Source organism: Neophocaena asiaeorientalis, unplaced genomic scaffold (genome assembly GCF_003031525.2).
Source record: "Neophocaena asiaeorientalis asiaeorientalis breed wild unplaced genomic scaffold, Neophocaena_asiaeorientalis_V1.1 scaffold143, whole genome shotgun sequence".
Taxonomy (NCBI): Eukaryota; Metazoa; Chordata; class Mammalia; order Artiodactyla; family Phocoenidae; genus Neophocaena; species Neophocaena asiaeorientalis.
In genome coordinates, this window is record NW_020175536.1 from 4421321 (window position 1) to 4444216 (window position 22896).

Below are 22896 nucleotides of genomic sequence, written 5' to 3' on the forward strand. Positions count from 1 at the left end.
ATGAAACAGGGTAACCCCATCAAAAGTGGCATACACTACATGCCAGGAGAAGAAAGAAGCTATGGCTTGGTAAATACAGAAATGTTTGATAATTGAATGCCTTATGTTTCAAATTTATGAATGTCTGGGTCTGTGGGGACAGGTACTACTGAGCACCAGTGATGCCCATTACATTCCTTTCAGAATGAGAAAGGCTAAAATAAATATACAAGGAATCCTGACCATGTTTAGTATATAAAATAACTCATTTAATATATAGTACAAAATCATTTGTGGAACAAGCTTAAAACTATGTTATCCCAAGAAGAAAAATAGATTATTTCCTACCTAAGAAGAAGATGGAATGAAGGGGAAGACAGAAGATTTTTAAAGAAGTCAGAAAAGTGTTGCTGACAGAAAGCACATGGACGGGAGGGTGGTAGGCAGGGTGACAAGGCCAAAGGTCTAACTTGGAAAACCGGTAAAGTACTTTTGCAAAGAAATACCGAAAGAAGTCAATGCATATAAAGTAGAAATTAAGGATGAAGATAACCTTTAAGAGAGTGGTGAAACTGGAGGCCCTTGGCACAGTGGAAATAGTATGGAAAGTCTTATATAAAAACTGCTGGCTGAAATGAACTCGAAGTTCCAGCCAGGGTATGAGGTAGCACCCACTCAAGGAGACAAGGATGCAGAAAGGGTTAGTGAGCTGAAGTGATCAATAATAGGTTTATGGGGTCTTACTGACAAATAGCGGGGAGAGAAGAAAGAGAATAAAAGAATTATGTGGAGAATAAAGTCCTTCCAATAACAGAAATAGAGTCAGCCTAAGAACTGGCCACAAGAGCATTAAACACATTACAAGAGAAGAAGAAGCCAGGTAACAAGAAAGCACTGGAAATCTGAGAGGACGAAATTTATAAGGAAGCAATGGGCAGCTCTGTGGACATTCTGTTGGTTGTGTTCAGGTGGGGAGAAAGAAAGCTTACATAGAAGTAAAAACCCTACGGTGGTCAATGAGACATCGTGAAAATCATTAAAAAGTCAAATTATTTTCAAATGTAAGCTTTTATCATAATTTTTGTCTCTACCTTCGATGGCTGGGAAAAAATAAGCCAGTATTTGCAGGGAATAGCTCTTCCATAGATAATCCACGTCTCAATTTTCTTTATCTACATACTGGTTATTCAAAGCTTTGAATCACAGAAGAAGAAAAAGGTACTGGAACAAACCCCCCTGTACTCAAGAGGTGAAGCTGATGGCCAGAAAACACGTCTTCATCTAATCCAACCTCTCGAGAGGAATGAGACAGAGACATAGAGCTGCTATTGGATATACACAGCCAGCCCCTTCTTCTCTTCCTTTCCTTCCAAAAATTTCTACTCAGCATTGATGATATACCAAGCTCTAACTAGGCAAGACATAGGACCCAATTGTGCATAAGAAATAAATCTTTGGAATTTTGGGATTGACATGTACACACTGCTATATTTAAAACGGCTAACCAACAAGGACCTACTGTAGAGCACAGGGAACTCTGCTCAATATTCTGGAACAACCTAAATGGGAAAAGAATTTGAAAAAGAATAGATGCGCGTATACGTATAACTGAATCACTCTGCTGTACACCAGAAACTATCACAACATGGTTAATCAACTATACTCCAATATAAAATAAAAAGTTTTAAAAAAAGAAACAAATCTTTTGTGGTGTGTATATCTCACATCTTCTTAAATCAATCATCTGTTGATGGGCATTTAGGTTGTTGCTTCCATGTCTTGGCTATTGTAAATAATACTGTTATGAACACTGGGGTGCATGTGTCTTTTTGAAATAGAGATTTTGTCTTTTCTGGATATATGCCCAGGAGTGGGGTTGCTGGGTTGTATGGTAGTTCTATTTTTAGTTTTTTAAGGAACCTCCATACTGTACTCCATGGTGGTTGCACCAACTTACATTCCCACCAACAGTGTAAGAGGACTCCCTTTTCTCCACACCCTCTCCAGCATTTATTATTTGTAGACTTTTGGATGATAGCCATTCTGACCGGTGTGAAGCGTGACTCACTGTGGTTCTGATTTGCATTTCTGTAATAATTAGTGACATTGAGAATCTTTTCATGTGCCTGTTGGCCATCTGAAGATATGGTATATATACACAATGGAATATTACTCAGCCATAAAAAAGAATGAAATACTGCCATTTGCAGCAACATGGATGGACCTAGAGAATATCATTCTAAGTGAAGTAAATCAGGCAGAGAAAGACAAATATATGATATCACTTATATGTGGAATCTAAAAAAATAGTACAAATGAATCTACATACAAACCAGAAACAGACTCACAAACATAGAAAACAAACTTATGGTTACCAAAGGGAAAAGGAGGGGAGGAGGGATAAATTAGGAGTATGGGATTAACAGATACAAACTACTATATACAAAAAAATAGATAAGCAACAAGGATTTACTGTATAATACAGGAAACTACATTCAATATCTTATAATAATCTATAATGGAAAATCTGAAAAAAACATGTATATTATATGTATATAACTGAATCACTTTACTGTACACCTGAAACTAACACAATATTATAAATCAACTATACTTCAATTTTAAAAAGAAGGAAAAAAAGAGAAATTAATCCTGCCTTCAAGGAGCTTACAATCAAGCAGAAAGAATAAGACAAATGCACAACTGATGCTGAAGCAAGATGATGGGTGTAGTTCAAGCTGGGCCTCTACACCCAAATCTTGCACGTGTTCGGCTATTCCAACAAAACCAGCTGATTCCAGAGAGTTAGCTGGAAACAGCCAGTTCAATACCTTGGTAGTATGACTATAAAAAAGTTCTGAAAAAGTTTTGTCACCTGCCCTCTGGGCAGCTGAAGAATCTTAATACAGACAGAAAACAGGATAGAGTCTAGATATGATTTTACATGACTAGACAACAGTTTTTATTTCCTAGGTAAATGTGGAGCACAGTTGGATTTTTTACAATTATCATGTATAAGCTATTAAGTTTATCCACCAGCAATAACTCCTATTTCTGGTTGAGTATTCCTGGAAGAAAAATATAATTAAACTTTGAAGATAGATTGTTCAAACTGTTAGTCCTAAAATTACATATTCATAGACACAAGAAGAGTCAATACAATACACTGGAAATATGAAGTATTTGGGTAAGTCACCAAACCTCCTTGTGCCTCATTTTTCTCATTTGTGAAATGGAGAGAGATTAATAACTCACAGGATGCTATAACAATAAAATGAGATGCCACATGCAACAATAACTTTAAAACTTGTTATCATTATACATTATATGTTCTCGTTCAAGTTGCTGTATTCAACTACAGATGGTGGTCAGAAACATTTGCTCTTATGCACGAACTCTTGTTGGGTTTCATTCATTTCTTTATAACCATATGTGTACAGAATGCACAGGTTTCAAAATTTGTGCCTGAGCATTCTTAAGCCTTTAAAGCTGCTTACAATTGAAAGTTTTTAATGTCCACTGAAGGGAATTTACACTGTATTTATGACCTGCACATAATCATTACCTTCCAATAAAAATGACTCATTAAATAAAAAGCTATTTTCACCCATGAGCTCTTAGGATATATTTGCTTACTAAAGGAAATCCAATAACCTCCTGCTCGGTACGTTCTGCATTTCTTACTACAGTTATTTGTGGTTCACATGTCTATTCAAGGTTCGCCAAATCTGAGTGACTCACAAACACTAAAAGACAGTAAACAATAACAAGAAATACACAAGCTAACAAAACCACACTCATTTTCCGAAGTGAGAGATGCTAGGATCCATTTGAGAGGGACAGAGAACTTCTGATCTTTATTTGGCTTCTGGTGAGAAGCCAAAACATAGCAGGGCTGCTGTTTCCAACATCTTTATTAAGAATCCCATGTGCCAACTAGGAAAGATTCCCCTGCAACAGAGAGAAATCTTCTTGAAAGTGACAGGCCATCTACTCAAACCTGGGTACCAAGCTCTGTATGTTAATTGAGTATCTAAAGTCCCCAGAATGATGGACTATTTGCCCCAAAGCCAACACTACCTCTGTGTTACCCACACGGTTGCTTTCCCACTATCGCTCTGTCTGCCTGAAATCAGAACTGGTACTAGACAAAGCAGATGATTTAATTTTACTAAGGGCTGGAAATTCGACCTCACAGCCGGAGAAACTGCATTGGGTTTGATCAGAACAAAAGAAGGCAGAAACCTCTCCCTCCCACCTACCCCCACCAGTGGCCTGGCCAGCCAATTCCAGCAGAGAATATTCAACAGCCCTGTGTTCACCCAGGGAAGTCAGAGGACCAGGATTGGGGGCAGGCATCACTGTGTTTAACAGACCCTGCCCGGAGCCACAGGGCGACCGTTGTGTTTGTTTGTGTTTTTCATAGCTCCCTAATATTTTATAACAACAATGCTACTGTTTCTCATTTTAATGTGTAGTGTTTTCATGTTGGGCTTATTTATCTTACCCCAAACAACATAATAATTGCAGAGTAGAAAACCACTTTGGGAAAAAGAGTGTTTGCATATGCTAATGATTTCATTTCAAGAGTTCCATGACTAAAAACTGAGCATGTGTGATTAAAAAAAAAAGTGTGCTTTCATCTTCGCTTCAAATGCTAGGTATGATGTTTTTAGGGCAGTATACAACAGAATGTAAAATAAGTTGTAAAATACCATAGAGGATGGTCACCCAAAATCTTCACAAGTGTAAAGTGAACATACAGTCAACTCCAGCGTAAACCATTCTGGTAAAAGGTGATGTCGGCTTATGGCAAAGTCGGTAACTGCACACCTCAGTAATAAATATGGTTAACGATGACAACCTAAGACATCAAAAGCACCTTCTGAATTATGGAGACAGCTCTGAGCAAAACAGTGTGCATGCTTACAAGTCCTCAGTTCAAGGCTCAGTGGTACCACTGACCAGCTCTGGGGCTGTGGAAAAGTCATTTTAACTCAGTAAGTCTCATCTTCCTCAAATGTCAAAGCAGGGCACTGGGCGAAATGTGCTCCAAAGAATCATCAAAGAGTTTTGAAAATCCAGTTCAATTATAATTTTAGCAGGAAGTGTATTAAATTACTCCAATTCTTTGAAAATTAGTAATTTAGGTACAGGGTGTGTACATGTTTATTTTATTAAACAGAACACTTCCACTTTGCCTGCACACATGCCTTATCTTCCCAACTAGAATAGAAGTCCTCCAAGCAAGGAACCAAGATCCACTCCCAGCAGTTAAGACATTACACCTGCTCAGTTGGACACGTTTTAATACAATACATTTGATAAAAATGAAAGTACAGTTGCTGTGAAACAGTATCAGAAAAATAGACTCTAGAAGGAAGATGGGAAATAGTTATATAATTAACAAGGGAAATCGTTTTTCCTCTTATGACGTAGGCACGTTGAAGTTAAAGGAAATCTGAGATGGGATCCATTTACATCAAGACTTTTGAGTCACTGGAAAATACTTTAAAACAGGATACTTCTGTGTTGAACAAATCTGCATTTACAATTGTGTCTTTTAAATTATTTTCTTCCTACAGTTCATAGTGATTTTGTTAATCACAAAGAGTAGTTACAGAGTTTGTCTGTGGCAATCAACTGAGTTTGTGCCCCATCTTTCTTGCCTTCCTCCAAGTTGAAATAATAAGTTTCCACATCTAAAATCCCCTCAGGACTTAATCCAGAGGCCATCGTCTTAGTGAGGCCGTCTTTGGAACACTCCATCACCTGATTTTTCTGTGTGATTTTTCTGCTAGCGCTTAAACCCACCTAACGTATTACATGTTATACTTATCTTGATTATTATCTCCTTCTCCATTAGAATGTTAAAAGGATAAGGATTTCTGTCCATTTGATTCGCTGGTCTAGCTTGCTGCTTAGAACAATGCTTGGCACATAGTAGGTGCTCAATATATATAATATATAATAACATACCATATATGAAAATACCAAATACATAACATATTATAACTTGTATAACATGTAATACTATATGACGTATGTATTATAAATTATGTTGTTTTATATTATATATTTTATATTATAATTATATTATATACTGTATTATATATTATTATATTTAGTACATATTCTATTTTGCTTCTATATGTTCATTATATTATATATTGCATGCTATAATATACAATGCCTGTTTTAATGAATTGTTGAATATTGTAGATATTCCCTTTAAGCTCCTAGCAACAAAGGCACATAAGAAAATCGATGCACAGGGCAGCAGCAGGGGTGGGGGCAGGCATTTTTCTAAGAGGACCCAAACATGTGGGCTCCAGGAACAGTGTGTGGTCAGGACAAGAGCAAGGGCTGTGAGTTAGATGATCTGAGTTGAAACCTTGGCTCTGCTACTTCCTAGCTTTGTGAAATTTAGCAAGTTATTCAACCACTCTAAACTTCAGTTCCCACTCCTATAAATCTGGGGTCATAAGAGTCCTTGGCCCATAAGCTTAATGTGAGGACTGCATGAGTTCCAGTACATAAAACACCCTGCAGAGCATCTAGCAGATAACAAGCTCTCCAATAAAGTGCTAGATGATGGTGGTGATGATACCAATGAGGAGGATAACAAAGATGATTGTATTGTGACAAGGAATGAAGATGGGAAAGTAAGTTCAGCAGACAAAATTCTCACAAAATCCTCAGCTTCTAGTCTCTCTTCTACCTCCCCCTGCATTTCTAGCCCATGAATTCATGCACAAACATTTGATAAAATAGCACTCAGATGTCAAGAAAGGAGAGGTGTTAAAACAGGTTTTGCCCACATCAATCAAAGAACATGAAGTGCTGGCACTTCTTCCCATGCAGTTCTTAGCAGTCCAGGGCCCAGAGAAGCAGGAATCACAACACCCTGACAAATCAGAGCTATGGGGAAATGTGTCCTTTTGTGTAACCGAGTTTTGTAAGTAGCTTAGCATCTGCTCAGGTAAGCATCACAATTTTATGGGTTGTGTTTCATGTTGCTTAGATTTTATTTGTTTGTTTCAATGAAAAATCTGTCCCGAATACATTGCAATTCTCTGCCCAGACCCTGTTTGGGCATCGCCAAGATCCACTCAATTCAGTCTGCTCCACTACTCTCCCACAGCCTCAATTGTTCACCAGCTTCCTGTGAGGAACCCCCAGTGCAACAGCAGGAAAAGGAGCTCACTCACAGTAACGCAGGAATGCTGACCAGGCTGTACCCACAAAGTATTGGCTTTCCCACCAGTGGCCCAAGCATACCCAACGCAACTCAGAAGAGTTGGGGTGTTGATGCCCCCACCTGGTGGCAGATCTGACCAATAAGAGGTCAAAAACGGGAAAGAGCCAATAGAAAAATTGCTTGCCCTTCCCTCCAACTCCAGGCCAAATGGCCCAAGATGCAGAGGTTCTAAGTGGCCTCCCTGGAGATGGCAGGGTGACTGAGAAACAGGCTGGTTTTTGTTATAAAGCTGTGACTAATTTAATATACCAATTTATATTTGGACTCCCTTCCTTCAGGCCTGGCTTCCTTCTTTCCCTCATTCTTGTTCCCCTGGGGTTGCACCCTTAATAAAACATTAGCATGTACTGTAATTTTTGCCTTGGGCTCTGCTTTCTAGGGAATCTGGGCCTCTACAATAGTTGGGACTCTTCATTATAATGATCATCTCTTATACTGTGAGGTAATGAAGTGATGGGCTCCCTTTGGGTCAGCCCTTAAGGAGATACTTAGGGCTGTTCATCCAGAAAGTGTCTGAGGTATAGTGATTAAGAGCTCAGACTGGTGCTGGCCTGCCTCATTCAAATCCATGCTCTACCACAAGCTGTGAAACCCTGGACAAGTAATTTAAAACCAAGCTTTTGTTTCCTCATCCATAGATGTCGATAATCGGGGTACCTACCTTACAGAATCCTTGTGAAAAGTAAATGAGTTAATACTTTTCAATGCCTGGCACGTAATAAACACCAGTGGCAATGGGGGTTAGCCACTGACTTCTCTCCCTGTCTGATGAACAGGGCTATTTCTCGTTGTTGTTAGTATGCCTACCTACAGCAATTTCTATGCTGTGCAGTTTCTAAAATACTGTAGGATTATACATCAAGAAGTCTAGCTTACTAGAACTGGGTACAAAGTAAAATTAAAAAGCTCTAGGTAAAGGGCTTCCCTGGTAGTGCAGTGCAGGAAAGAAGAATCTGCCTGCCAGTGCAGAGGACACATGTTCGAGCCCTGGTCCGGGAAGATCCCACATGCCATGGAGCAACTAGGTCCGCGTGCCACAACTACTGAGCCTGCACTCTAGAGCCCGTGAGTCACAACTACTGACACCCACGCGCCTAAAGCCCATGCTCCGCAACAAGAGAAGCCACCGCAATGAGAAGCCCACGCACCACAGTGAAGGATAGCCCCTGCTAGCCGCCAACTAGAGAAAGCCCACGCACAGCAACAAAGACCCAACGCAGCCAAAAATAAATAAAATAAAATTAATTAATGAGAAAAAGAAAAGGTCTAGGTAAAAACCCAAGAGTTCATGTATAGCAGAAATTATTCATCCTAAAGATTATTTAGAAGGCTCCCAATAGCAATTTTTGCTTACACTCTGGTTCTTGAACATATTCTACCAAATTATCAAGTTCCAATTTAGCTAATTATACAGTTTTGAGTCATGTGGTATGACTGTGGAATATAGAATTCTGACTTAGCATTAACTCCTCTGGGTGTCTACACTATCCTAGCTGTGAAACACAGGAAGTTAGTGACCATAAATGAAACTCTTACTCATCCCAATTCTGATTATTTTGCCTTCTAGGATAAAACTACCTGACAGACAGATGGACGACGCCTGCACTTTTATTTATTTATTTATTTATTTTAATAAATTTATTTATTTAATTTATTTTTGGCTGCTTTGGGTCTTCATTGCTGCATGCAGGCTTTCTCTAGTTGCGACGAGCAGGGGATCCTCTTCTTTGTGGTGCGTGGGCTTCTCATTGTGGTGGCTTCCCTTGTTGTGGAGCATGGGCTCTAGGTGCGCAGGCTTCAGTAGTTGTGGCATGCAGGTTCAGTAGTTGTGGCTTGCGGGCTCTAGAGCACAGGCTCAGTAGTTGTGGTGCACAGGCTTAGCTGCTCCACGGCATGTGGGATCTTCCCGGACCAGGGCTCGAACCCCTGCCCCCTGCATTGGCAGGCGGATTCTTAACCATGGCGCCACCAGGGACACCCCGACGCCTGCACTTTTAGCAATCAGGACAATGTTTTATGAAATTGTCATCTAAAAGTTAATCACCGTGTTTTCAATTCAAGGCTCTTTCAGTCTAATCGTGTGGCAAATATTTCTTTAGAAGTATACTCAAGGTGTGAGAAAGATACGTATAACTCTACCCAGGTTCCAGGAAAGATGCTGATATGCATGGGAACAGGGGATAGACAAACACGGAAGAAAACCTTAACCCTGCTTTGTATCACCACAGCCTCATTCAAGATCTCAGGGCCTCATGCTGGCTCAATATGATGTGATATCTATTGAATAGAATTCCCTGTTAAAGCTGACCTCAAGTCAGTGTTTCTTTTTAAAAATAACAGGGCTTTCTCGAGGTTCCAGAGACATCTTACCAATGCCAGCAGCCCATGGGGATGGAAATTACCGATTGTGAGATGTGCTACTGATATGTACGATATAGTAGCAATAAATTAGATTATCAAAAAACACTTTCATAATAATGTTGAAATTCTGATTAAGTGAAACCCCTAATGGTTTAGGGAAAACCTCAAAATCATGCTTTTAGGATACAGATAATGAGTCAAAGCAAAAGAACTCTGTGACTGTCATTAGGACAGCTCTCAAAGACCCTTTTTTCTTGGCTTCCAGATCCTACTGTATACTTCCTAGTTAATTCCCAAATAGGTGTTATAAAAGAGAGTGGGCCCAAGGAACAATGCACTTCTCTCACCAGCCAACCACTCAGAAAAGGCAGTAAGCTCAAAACTCTGTATTTTTTGAACTTGCAGACTTCTTACTCTTCAAGTGCTGCTTTGGCTACACACTTCCAGGGCACCTCCTTGAGATACTTGGAGATATCAGGGAGCGAGATCCACTCACATGTAACCGTGATTTTATGTCCTTTGCACAGTTTTGTCTGTTGGTTCAATAATACATGAGAGTGACAAAAACCGTAAACCTGGTCTAGGAGTCGGCAGTCTACAAATCAGGACTAGCCTTTGTGGCCTGGCCCAGCTCAGTCCCTCCCTCCAATGATCTTGAAGACTTAACTTCTTTCAGAAAAATGTTCATTTACCAACACTCCTAGGCAGATGCACATTTAATATGAAGCTATCAAAGTCAAAGCTTCCAAGCCCCATAGAGGACCCTAGCAATGATTCACAGGGTTACACATTTCTATAAATTTTGCAAAAGTAATATACCTAAACTACAATCATTTAAAACTTCTTTCTCTTTCCCCTCAACTTCTCCTCTATTATACTCTGCATTACCAGATAAAGCAGTTGTAAGCATCTGAGGGATCTAAGGGAGAATGAGTTGAAGATACATTAGGTTTGCATTTAGTGGCATATATTTATGTGGTTCACCATCAATTCCATGTATAGACAAATTGTTGTTAGCTGTCCAGTGTAGGAATGGCTTCCCCAAACCCTTCTACTACCCATTGCACCGAGACACCCAGCATTGTAGCATGGAAGTGAAGGGAAAGAACTTGTATCACCATACGACCATATCCTGGGGTGGCCAGCACTAGAATTACAGCCATTGGGAAGGAGAGACTAGGTACAAAACGTACAGAGCCAGAAGCTAGTCTGTGGAAAATTCCCCAATCATTAGACATGTAAACTTGTAATTAGAAGATTTGGTTCTTGCCTATAGAGTCAAAATCAAAGTTTTGCGGCAAAGTTTTCTCCTGAAATGCAGCATAAGTGCACCATGAGTTCTTTCCTTTGGTGGATTAGATTATCAGACACGGAAATTACTAGACGTTTTTTGTTTACAGAGCACAGACCTGTAGCAGTTATTATTAAGAGCAAGTAGATCTGCAACAGTTCATATGAGAAATAAACTTGATAGAGATGTTTTCAACTTTGATGCCAATGGAGAGAATACACATAGCACTACCAATAACAAGCTGTGACTCTAGAGAAACATTTCTAAACTCTCAGTGAAAAAACAAACTTCAATCAACCACGTTGGAGGAAAAATAATCTTTCTGCACTTTTTATAGAAACAATTACAAGATTATTATCCTACAAGAGGCAATCAAAGAAAAAAGGCAACCAAAAAATGCAGGGGAAATAAGTATTAGAAAGGTGTGTTAGACAATCAACAAAATATTATATTTTTCCTGAGCTTTGTGATATTTGTGTTTGTTGGCTTTCAAACTCATGAGTTACTGTGATTTCTTTCCTCATTCTAAACAAATACAAAGATTTTTTTAGTCATACTTTTTATAATTTTTCTCAAAGCAGGCACACCAAATTGCATGAGCTTTAAGCCTCACAGAACCTGGATCCATTTCTGGGGTTATGCATTCCTTGACAATTAAGCCTTGCTTATATATCATCATCAACTGACTTTAATGCCCTGGTTATCTCTCAGACTGCCTTGTCTCTAACTGGAATTTGTAAAAATCATCCCACTGTGCCAAAGGGTGATGCTAAGGCCGCAGTGAACGTGATGAATGGCCAGCACAAGGCACTCACTTACGTTGTGTCACTTGGGTACCCCACGGTTTGCAATTACATGCTTTTCTATCTCTACTACCCATCCTTGACTTAATCACCTATGCATCTTCTTCAGTGCAAAGCACTGTGCCTGCAGAGAATCTGTGCGCTATAACTGTGGCAAGTAGAGAAGGAAGAGGTGGAGGATGAGGAAAACAGGGAGCAGAGAAGCTGCGAGAGCAAAGAGGCAGACTTTTAAGAATGTGGGGAAAAACTGAAAATGGTTTAAGCTCTATTTTATAGATCTTGGGGCTAAACCACAAAGCCTTTATGTTTTTACCATAACGTGTGTGTGTTTGTGTGTGTGTGTGTATGCTGGTGTGTGTGTACCTCAAATTCTTATCTTCATTCCTTCAACATTTATTCACCTTTTGACTCAAGACATTTCCTCTTCAATATATTATTTTTACTTGGTACTATTCTCACTAGCATGCTGCTTTTTAAAAGCAACTCGAATATTAACTATGCTACGTAAATGAAAATCGGTGAATTTAATCACAAAGAGTGTGGCCCTAGAGGAGCTACTAAGTCCTCCAATGTCCAATGGGAAAATTTGGAGAGTCCTATTATATTCAATCATTGTATACCAGTGCCCAGAATTTAATATAAGTTGAATTGAATCCCACACACAACTCTTTGTAGATTGTCTGTCGATAAGACATGCGTTCATAAAAACTGGCAAGCTAAAACTACAGGCTGCAGCCCATTTTCATTTTCATTTTCTTTTCAATGAAACACTGTGAATGTAGCGGCATCCCATAAATATTTAGCAAACTCTATAAACCTTCCAAATGTAACGATAAATGAAAGTATCCTTCAACATGCATATAAAACACCTGCCGAAAAAACATTTTTAGGAGACTGAAATGAGACGCAAGCTATCCGAAGTCACAGAAGGCTATAAATTTATCCCACTACCTTCTGGAGAGCCACTAATACATGAAGCAAGCATTTGATTGTTTTTGTAACCTCTGCTTACTAGGCCTCTGAAATTTCATTCTTTGTTAACTGAAGAAGTAAATATAATTCAGTAACACTTGGCACTGAGGAAATCATGACGCCGGCATGAAGGGCCAGGTAAGCCATGGGAAACTTCTATTATTAAAATATAAAAGGAAGAGCCCTGGTGGCGCAGTGGTTGAGAGTCTGCCTGCCGATGCAGGGGACACGGGTTCGTGCCCCGGTCCGGGAAGATGCCACATGCCGTGGAGCGGCTGGGCCCATGAGCCATGGCCGCTGAGCCTGCGCGTCCAGAGCCTGTGCTCCGCAAAGTTTCTAGGTTGTTGGCTTGCCACCCTATTTGGATTTCGCCTTTATGCTGGTCACTAGTTTTATCATTTACTAGTTACCTAGGGACAACAGCAGCTCAAAGTTGATATACAAGGCAGACATAATTACAGATTCGAACCAACAGTCTTCTATTAAAACCTAAACTGCCTTCAGCCAACAGTTAAGAAAAAAGGTCAAGAAGAAGGCACGTGCTGAAAAGAATAATAAAAACATGCTCTTCATTATTTTCCAGAAGCGTCTAATCCTCTCTCTGGCCTGATTTACATGACAACTACTATGTTTATCTGAATGTTATGGAGTGTTCAGGGCTCCTCCGGGAACGTTATATTTCTCTCAAATAATTATGATCAAGAAGTCTAGAGCTAAGGTTAAAAATCCAGAGCCGAGAAAAGTTTCTGCTGTCACTTGATCATAACTTCATTCCTCTCCTTTCCTTGCTCTGGTCCCAGGGGCAAATTTTGAGCCAAAATTCAGTGATTCTCTTTTGACCTAGACGGGTAGAGACAAAATACCACCTTGAAAAAAGAATGAGGATGGGCAACACCATTTAGTTTGGAATCATCATGAATTGCACCAAAGTCGCCGAGTAGCATCTGCCTTACACCTCAAACTGTCAAAAAGGAGTTGAACAGGAAAGTTTGGGGAGAAGAAACTGGAAAGATTAACAGTAAGATAGTAAGATAAAATATGATTTCAGTAAGAAACAGTAAGACAGTAAGATAAAATATGATTTCTGGTGCCTCTGAATATCAGAAAAGGGAAGCTTGTATTTTATGACATTACGCAAGAAACATGATCCTACGGATATTACCCACCTTTTAAAATATCTGGGTTGGGACATCCGATTTCTGCAATGACAAAAGCTTCTCAAATTTCTAACAATACAAATTTTCCCATTCTTGGTTTTCATCCACCCACTCTTGACTCTAATTATTACTCTGCAGATAAAAGAGTATTAGTCTCAGCACTGGCAGCCAGTAAACATTCTTCAGTTGAACTAAATAAATAAAAGCTCTATGTATTTATTCTTTCCCTGGCCACCAGTTGAAGTGACTCTTTCTCCCTATAGAAGATCAAGTAGAGCATCTCAACACTGGAGAGCTTGAAAGATCCTGGTGCCACTATAGAAAGCCCAGGTCTGATACTTGTAGCTCTCTGTGTCACCACTGCCTGTCCCAGTGCCTTCCACAAAGGTAGTGTCCAACTAATGTTAAGTTATGAAGACAACAGTGAGAGCTGTCACATGCTATGTTAGGCTGTATTATTATTCAGTAATTATTATTATTAATTATTCAGTAATTATTCATTCCTCTTCCTCCCTCCCTCTGTAAGAGAAGTACTACTCTCTACCCCACATCAATGTTGAACTTGGCCCCAAGACCTTCTTCGGCCAATGGAATGTGGGCCAGTCTTGAGCAGAGGCACCACAAACTTCCATCAGCCTCTTGCACTCCTGATCTGACTTTGAGAACACTACATCCCAGACAGTGAGTACTCCCTTCAGCCTGGGTCCTGAAGTAGGAAACACATGTAGAACAAATCGTAACTCAATCTACAGCCTGCAACAACTTCAACTGTCTTCCCAGACTTAAGAGCAAGAAGAAGAAAATCTCTGCTTTTATAAGCCACTGAAATTTTGTGATTGTTTGTTATACAGTAATAATACAGAAAAAATCTGACTAATACGTATGCTTAGCAAGGTTATTATGGCACACTGCAGTGGAAAAGAGGGGAACTGACATGAGATTTGGAGTCAATTGCACTAGAGCATCCAGTTCTAACAACTTCCAGATGCCTGACCCTGTTTGGGCAAACCTCACTGAACCTCACCTGATGGATTACTATGACAACTAGAAAGTACCCACAAAGCACCTGGCATAGTGCTTAGCACACAATAGGTACTTGATAAATGGAAGCAATAATATAATTAGTAATAACGGATGGTAAAATATCTTCCTAATTACCCATGATTAATGTGCTAAACTGGAAATTGTTTATCTGGATTAAATACTTCTTTAACACCAGGTAAATAAAACAGTGAAGTCATTGTTCAAGTTTGCAGTTTACAAAAGAATCTAATAGAAAACCACTGTTTAAAATGTACAGTGTGTTCTGTATAAACCTTCTAAAACTTCTGAGTAGTCAAGAATATGCATTCCTATTATGTCAAAGAATAAGAATGCGTTCTTTGTGAAGGAAAAAAAAGATTAAATTGCATCTTCCAGACTGGTCATTTAAAGTGTCGTCAAATCCACTGTAGTTGGGGGCCCCTCAGTTAATCCATTTACTGTGAACATTATTAAACATTTATTAAATGCCCGTGCATGGTAAAGAATTTCAAAGGTATGGTTTTGTTCACTGAGCTCCAAAAAGGTCAAGAACATAAAACTACTAAATGGATCAACTAATCCCAGCATAAGCTGTCTCACAAAACAGGAGCACTGCAATTACTGAAGCACAGAAATAGATTTTGATCCATTGGGAAGGCATTCAGAAAACTATCACCACTAATGAATAACAGAAAATTTATTTGGATTGGAAAACTTGACTAGAAAAGAAACTTATCTAAAATATGAGCTCAATTCCCTGCCTTTCCAAAGAATAAGGAACAGGATTTTACAGAAAAGATATAATCTGATAGATAGGCTCTAAGGAGCCCAGGTAAATTTAGGGTAGTGTTTCTGAACCACACACAGAAGGACCACTTGGAGTGCTTGAATGAAGATCCCTCAGCTCCTACCCCAGACCAACTGAATCAGAATCTTTGGGAATCAGTCCTGGGGATCTGCATTGCTGACAAACTCTCCAGCTGATTCATGTGCATGCATAAGTTTAGACCCATTAAACAAGGCAAGCCATGACAGAACCTTTGCCGGATGACTTAAGGTTCTTGAAAGACGAAAACCCCAACAACTTTAGGCCATTTTATTATACCCAAGGGGTCATATGAAACAACAGAGTCCAAACTTAAGACCCAGTAACAGCTGTAGGGCTAAACAACCGCTCATTCTACCAGCAGCTCAAGCCATGATTTTTAGAGCTGGGAAGCAAAGAGCTGATTGATCATTCAACAGTAGCGCAAACCCAGTAGCGCCATGGTGATGGCTTTTCTTGTTGGACATACATTTGCCAAACTTCTCCCTAACCCTAGCATCCCCATGGCACAAGTCCAGGCAATCATTCCTCATCAGCTTTTTGGGCTGGGATGTTAAAATCTGCAAGAAGTGAGACAGAAGGAAGATGGTTAAGAATATTACCATATGGAAATTATAATCTTCATAAAGATTTCAACATTAAGTTGAAACTTTTTTCCTCTAACCTAGAGAAAAAGATAGCTTTGCTTCCTAAAAGAGGGAAACAAAATGAAATAAAAAGGAGGAAAAGATTGGGATTGACATATATACACTAATATGTATAAAACAGATAACTAATAAGAACCTGCTGTATAAAAAAATAAAATAAAATTCGAAAAAGGAAGAAAAGAAATAGTCACTATGGTTTTAAAAATGAATAATTCTCTAGGAAAGTAAATCAGAAACATGGGTAATGAATCCAAAGAAAAGAGCACTGAGTTAGGACTGAGGAGAGCTGGTTCTAGATCTAAATCCTCTAATGGGTATGTGGGTTTGCACAACGCACTTAGCTATTTGTTACCCCAAGGGAGTTGGTGTCATAAGAAAAGAGATTTTTAAGTCACAAAGCAATGTCAAAATGAAAATGGAATTATCATCACTCATGGCAAAACTTATTTTATACAATCCAGAATATAAGGGAATAATGCAAAGTAGGGAGTTGCAGAAACAGACTCATAGACGTAGGAAACAAACTTATGGTTACCAACGGGGAAAGGGAGTAGGGATAAATTAGGATAAATTATCCTAATAAGTTAGGATAAATTTTATATATAAAATAGATAAACAACAAGGACCTACTATATAGAACAGGGAACTATACTCAGTATCTTCAAATAACCTATAATGCAAAAGGATCTGAAAAGGAATATGTATATATATACACACATATATACATACACACTCACATATATATATATAACTGAATTGCTTTGCTGTACACCTGAAACTAATACAACATTGTAAATCAACTATACTTCAATAAAAATAACTTCTATTTATGTAAAGAATTATAAAAGCAGCTACATCATCAGATGACTATACACACATTTTCTGAAATAACACCCAAGATGAGAACAAAATAGCATGGTACAAACATGGAAAATCTAGGCCACTCTCACCAAATTGCACCTGCTCTTCTCTGCATTAAGCTACACCAAGATGAAACTAATGAAAACAACTCATTGTGGCTTGATGTAGTCATGAAGGTTGCAGTTGTTAATGATTCAGCCTGACACCTTCCTGTTGACCTACCTACCTACATCCACCTGAGTCCCAAAGGTAAGCTTCTCACACTGAAGAGCCACACAAACAATGGGACTGTGAGGAAGAAGGAAGGTGATTAATGGCTGGTGCCATCAGCCAACAAGTCCAGGATTGTAAGGACTTTGAAACCCGTTTAAGACTTTATTGTCTTACAGATTTTAGATCAACACCAAATTCATGTGTATCTAGGAACATGCAAGGAAGCCCATACTTGTCTTTAGATGTGAGACAGCAGTGTATACTGCAGTTACTCAGAGCTAAACTTGAAACCAGGTATCTTCTCTGAACATCAGTTCATGAGTTGATGAGTATTAGTTCTGGAGGGGCTGTTGGGAGAATTAAATAAGACCCGACTCTAAAACCCTTCATATGGTGTGTCGCCTATTGCAAGTACTCAATGAAGTCATTATTATTAATAGTAAAGTATTAGCATAGAATAGACACCCAGTAAAGGTTACTACTTTTTCTTTCTCATTTTGTACCTCAAAGGTAAAAATATATTCTAATCAAATGACAAGCCATATATAATAAGATAGTGTATATGGCTACATCAGAACCCAGTTTTCTTGACATTTACCTTTTCCTTCATTATGGCTATGGAGATCAATTTTACACTTTACACTAGCCAAAATGAGAAACCATTTATACAAAAAATTACAGTTTAAATTTTTGACAGTATACACAGTTTTGTAACTCCTATCCAATATTTAATACCTTCTCAAACCCTTTTTCTAGTATAATTTTGTAATGTACAACTAGCATCCCTATGATGACACCTTCCCACTATCTGTTTTCTTCATCATCATTACTGGGAACAAAACACCCTGTGAGTGTTGTACAACATGATTTACTGGATACAAATGTGCCCCCAAACTGTAAAGTGCTAATAGTACCATTCACACAGGAATAGAGAAGACACAGTCCCTGTCTTGAGATGTGTACAATCTAGAGAAGATTAGAAAAAGGCACTGTGTTGATCAAGGAATACACACACACACACACACACACACACACACACAAGCAGGTGTCTAAGCACCTGTACATTTAAAGGCAAATAATGACAATAATAAGGATAGAAATAAAATCTATACCTGTATCTATGACAGTGTATAAATAAACAGGTAGGGGACAACGAAAATATTGGGACTATTTTGTCCCATATTTTAAAGTGTTTCTGTGAAAGGTAAATCCTTACAGATAAAATCTTAAAACCATTTTTTAAATAAATAAAAGCCACAACGTGCCTCCTCCAGTCTATCACGAAAACATTTGTAGAAGGTTGCCTCCATGCGTTAATGGGGCCGATGCAGTGCAAATGCCTGTCATTCAAGGGCCAGATGTGCCTGGGAAACACAAGAGACCAAGCAACTAATGCAATATCACTTTAGAAAAGCCTTACTATAAAGGGAAACACTGGTATATAAGATCCATTTGAAAATCCATTTCACACTTCTAATTTAAAGCCAATTCAAATGTAATTTACTTTATCAGGGCCCTTAATTTAGTGAAGGTCAGAAGTGCACTCAACAGAGGTGACAATTATTTACACTTATTGAAAGATAACCCGGTGATGGCAACGCTGAACAAGAAAAACAAAAACCAGGGACTCCCACTGAAAACCACTGGCTAACACTGTATAAACAGGTTTTCTTACAAGTCAATGCATTCTACGGAAAAGTTTTTACTTGCATCACCTCTGCAACAAATGCAACCTCATTTGTCATTCCGTTTGAGTGCAAGAATAGCCATTCACTTTTCCCATGTTGACAATTCATGAGAAGAGAAACAGTAATTCTTGCACAAAATATGAAACTTACCACTCTCGTCATCTATGTTGAACCTTCCAAGACCACTGCCATCCCTGATGGAGTACTGGATCTCTCCATCCCTCCCGGAGTCCTCATCATGGGCAGTAACCTGCAGCACACTTGTTCCAATCCGTGAGTTTTCTTTTACAGATCCAACAACAGCAAAGTCTGGGAAATAGGGAGTATGGAGGTTTTCATTGACGTCCACCACTTCCACCTCAACAAAGGAAACGGATGACAGAGAGACAGGCCGCCCTTTGTCTTTGGCCCGAACGGTGAGGTTATAGAACTGTTGCTTTTCATAGTCGAGCTCTTTGCTCAGGCGGATGGTGCCACTTGCTTTATCTATTTCAAATCTCCCATTATAATCATTGACCAAAGAATAGCGCACTTGACCCCCCAGTCCCAGGTCTGGGTCATGGGTCTCCAGCCAAGCAATGACAGTGCCAATGGGGAGATCTTCAAGAACCTTCACACTATAGCTACTGGGAATGAAAGCCGGGGAGCAGTCATTGACATCATCCAAGAAAACCTTCAGGGTGACAACCGAAAACAGCTGCTGGCCACTTTCTGCCTTGTCTCTGGCTTCTATTTTTAAAGAGTAGTTTGCTTTGGATTCCCGGTCCAACTGATCAGCTACATACACGATTCCAGTGGAGCTATTGATGGCAAACTGCTGTGTATCTGTCAAGACTGAGTAAGTCACTTCACCATTAGAACCCAAGTCTTTGTCTCTGGCTTCCACTTGAATAATCTCAGTGCCAATACTTGAACTTTCAAGAATGTTAACTGAGTAACTGTCTTGAAGAAAAATCGGGCTATTGTCATTAGCATCCTCCACATTGATGGTGAGCAACCTCCACGCAGACTTTTGTGGATTACCTAAGTCATAGATAGTGATATTAAGGAGATAGAGGTCTCTGTGTTCTCGATCCATGGGCATAAGGACTTGAAGCTGCCCGGTCTCCATATCAATATTAAAACAACTATCCGTATTCCCATCGGATATTGTAAATAGCACCTTTCCATTGAAGCCAGAGTCGGCATCATAGGCTTTAATCTTCAGGATGTTAGCACCAACTGGCAGATTCTCCTTCACGGCCACATCAGAAGGAAATGACTTGTCAAAATGTGGCCCCTGCCTATTAATTGAATAAAAGTCCAGAAATCCATCTTCCAGATTCAGCTTCCCATTTGCTTTGGCCTTAATGAGTAGTTTCTCTGCCAGCTTCTGAGCCACGTGAGTTTCTCGGCAACTGAAGTTCTTTGAAGACACCTTCCCGTGCAGGACTGAAATGTTAACAGACATAGGATCTGCAAAATTCTCCCCATCGGTGGCTGTAATCCTAAGGGCAAAATTTCCATTTTTAATTCCAGGATTCATCAGTGATTTTTTAAGCTGCAATACACCAGAGTCTGGGTTTAAATAAAAGAAACCAAGTTCATTTCCAGAGATGATTTTGTACTTTACAAGTTCCAGTTCATCAATATCGATCGCTGAGACAGCTGTGATATGGCCCCCAACTGGAAAGTCAGAGGAAATAATTCCCTGGCAAGCTACTTTTTCAAAGAGAGGGCTGTTGTCATTGACATTTCCTATTCGAATAGTCACATTGACCTCACTTTCATGGCGGTATGGCGAACCCCAGTCAGAGGCTCTGACAATGAACCTGTATGTTTCTGGAGAGGATTCAAAATCCAATTCTTCAGTTGTGCTAATAACACCTGTAAACTGGTTAATGGCAAATGGCAACAAATTCAAGCTGGCAATACTATAGGTGATGTACCCATTTTCTCCTTTATCCTTATCGGAAGCTGAAACTGTCAAAACGTTTGTTCCCGCTGGAACACTTTCATTCACAAAAGCATCATACAGTGGCTGCTGAAATTCTGGGGTGTGATCGTTCGCATCCTCTATGCTGATGGTGACTTGTGCTTTTAAATCCCCTTCTTTATTTGTCACCCCTAGTTTATAAACCTCCTTCTTAATGGTATTCAGGGGCTGTGCTGTGACGATCAGACCTGACCGAGGATTAATTTTGAAGTACTGTGCATCCTCTCCAGGGGATAATTTGTATTCCACGTCTAGAGGTTCGGGACTTAATTTTACTATAGCAACCACGACACCAGGAGGGGAAAATTCACTAATGCTCACATCGTACGTTTCTTTTTCAAACCTAACTGGGACAGTGTCTCTTTTGGGGTTGGCAATGTGGACTATCTTTGCTGCGGAAAATTTCTGAGGTGACCCCTTGTCTTTGGCTTGAAGAGTGAGATTGTAGCCATAGGGAAAGCTCTCCCAGTCAACCTGCTTCTTCTCCTTAATCCTGTACTCATTCATCCACTTTCCTTCCTTAGCCAGGAAGAATTGATCTAAAGGATCCCCAGCCACAATGGAAACAGACTCAATCTCTCCATTGGCTCCTTCATCTAGGTCATCCACGGTCACCAGCGCATATATGGGCTCTTTGTCCAGTGAGAAAGGCACATGAGTGACCACGTGGAGAGTTGGAGTGTGCTCATTTATTCGTTCAACGTGAACGTAAAGCTTTGCAGTACTGCTCACTCCATTGTTCCCATAGAGCTTCATCCCCCGGTCCACAGCCAAAATTTCCAGATCATACCTATTCTTTTCATCATAATTTAATCGTCCACTTAAAGAGATGACACCACTCGTGGGGTGAACTGAAAAGAGATCAACTTTGTTCTTAAAGTAGTAGTAGAATTCTCCATTGGAACCGATATCTGCATCTGTTGCTGTCACCTGGGCAACACTAGTCCTTAAAGGTGTGCTTTCTGCGATTGTAACAGAGTAGGTTGTGGGTGAAAATAAGGGTCTCAGATCATTCATATCTAAAACCTGTACGCTCACTTTAGTCCATGCTTCCAAATCTTCTCCTCGAACAGAACCTTTTACTATCAATAAATAATTGTCCTGAATTTCCCTATTCAATATGGCAGAATTGCCACCTTTAGTTCTTATTCTGAGAAAACAGAAATCTGCAATGATGACTTCCTCTGCTTTGAAAAAGCCTTCTTCATCTCCAGACACTATTCTGTATTTGATATCCCAGGACAGATCTATTAAGGTGATGCCCATTCTACTCTGGCTGTTGACGTAGGTCCTTGCTGCCGAGTTCTCATACACGGTAGCATTATAAATGGAATGTGTGAAGTGGAAGCCAAGGGGCCCGGTCCCCGGCAGCCCCTGAGAGACAGTGGCCAAAAGCTTGAGAAGCAGGAGGATGAGGCAAGAGGGAGGCCGTGTACCTACACAGTATCCCATAGTTATATCCATCACATCATACTTCCATCCTGGAGGGGGAAAAAGAAAGAGAGAAAAGATACATTAACCTAGAGGAACATGGGAGAAGGAACAGGAAATAACGGTTATGAAAGAGTGCTTTTTAAAAACTTTATTATAAAATCTTTTTACTAAAACATCAATATGAGAAAAAAAAATTAGAATCCTTACCACTACTAGATGGATACCACAAGGAATTCAAAACCACTAGGATTTAAATTTACCTTATTTGATTTTTTTTAAATGACACTTTTACACTGCTGATAGCATTGTTTATTGGTAGAAGATTTCTTGCATTCTGAAGGTCAATTTAGAAATATGTTCTGGAAGCCTTAAAAAGTGCATTTACCTCTGACATAAAATTACCTT

At 39.5% G+C, this 22896-nt stretch overlaps 1 protein-coding gene across 2 annotated transcripts in view; it reads right to left on the minus strand.

Annotated features, from left to right (window-relative positions):
- Positions 1-22521, minus strand: part of FAT3 (FAT atypical cadherin 3) — a 552420-nt gene extending 529899 nt beyond the window's left edge. For both annotated transcript variants that reach the window (XM_024731307.1, XM_024731305.1), the window contains exon 1: positions 19233-22521. In XM_024731307.1, the coding sequence (XP_024587075.1) occupies positions 19233-22521 (3289 nt within the window). The remainder of the gene's footprint in view (positions 1-19232) is intronic.
- Between the last annotated feature and the right edge of the window lie 375 nt (positions 22522-22896).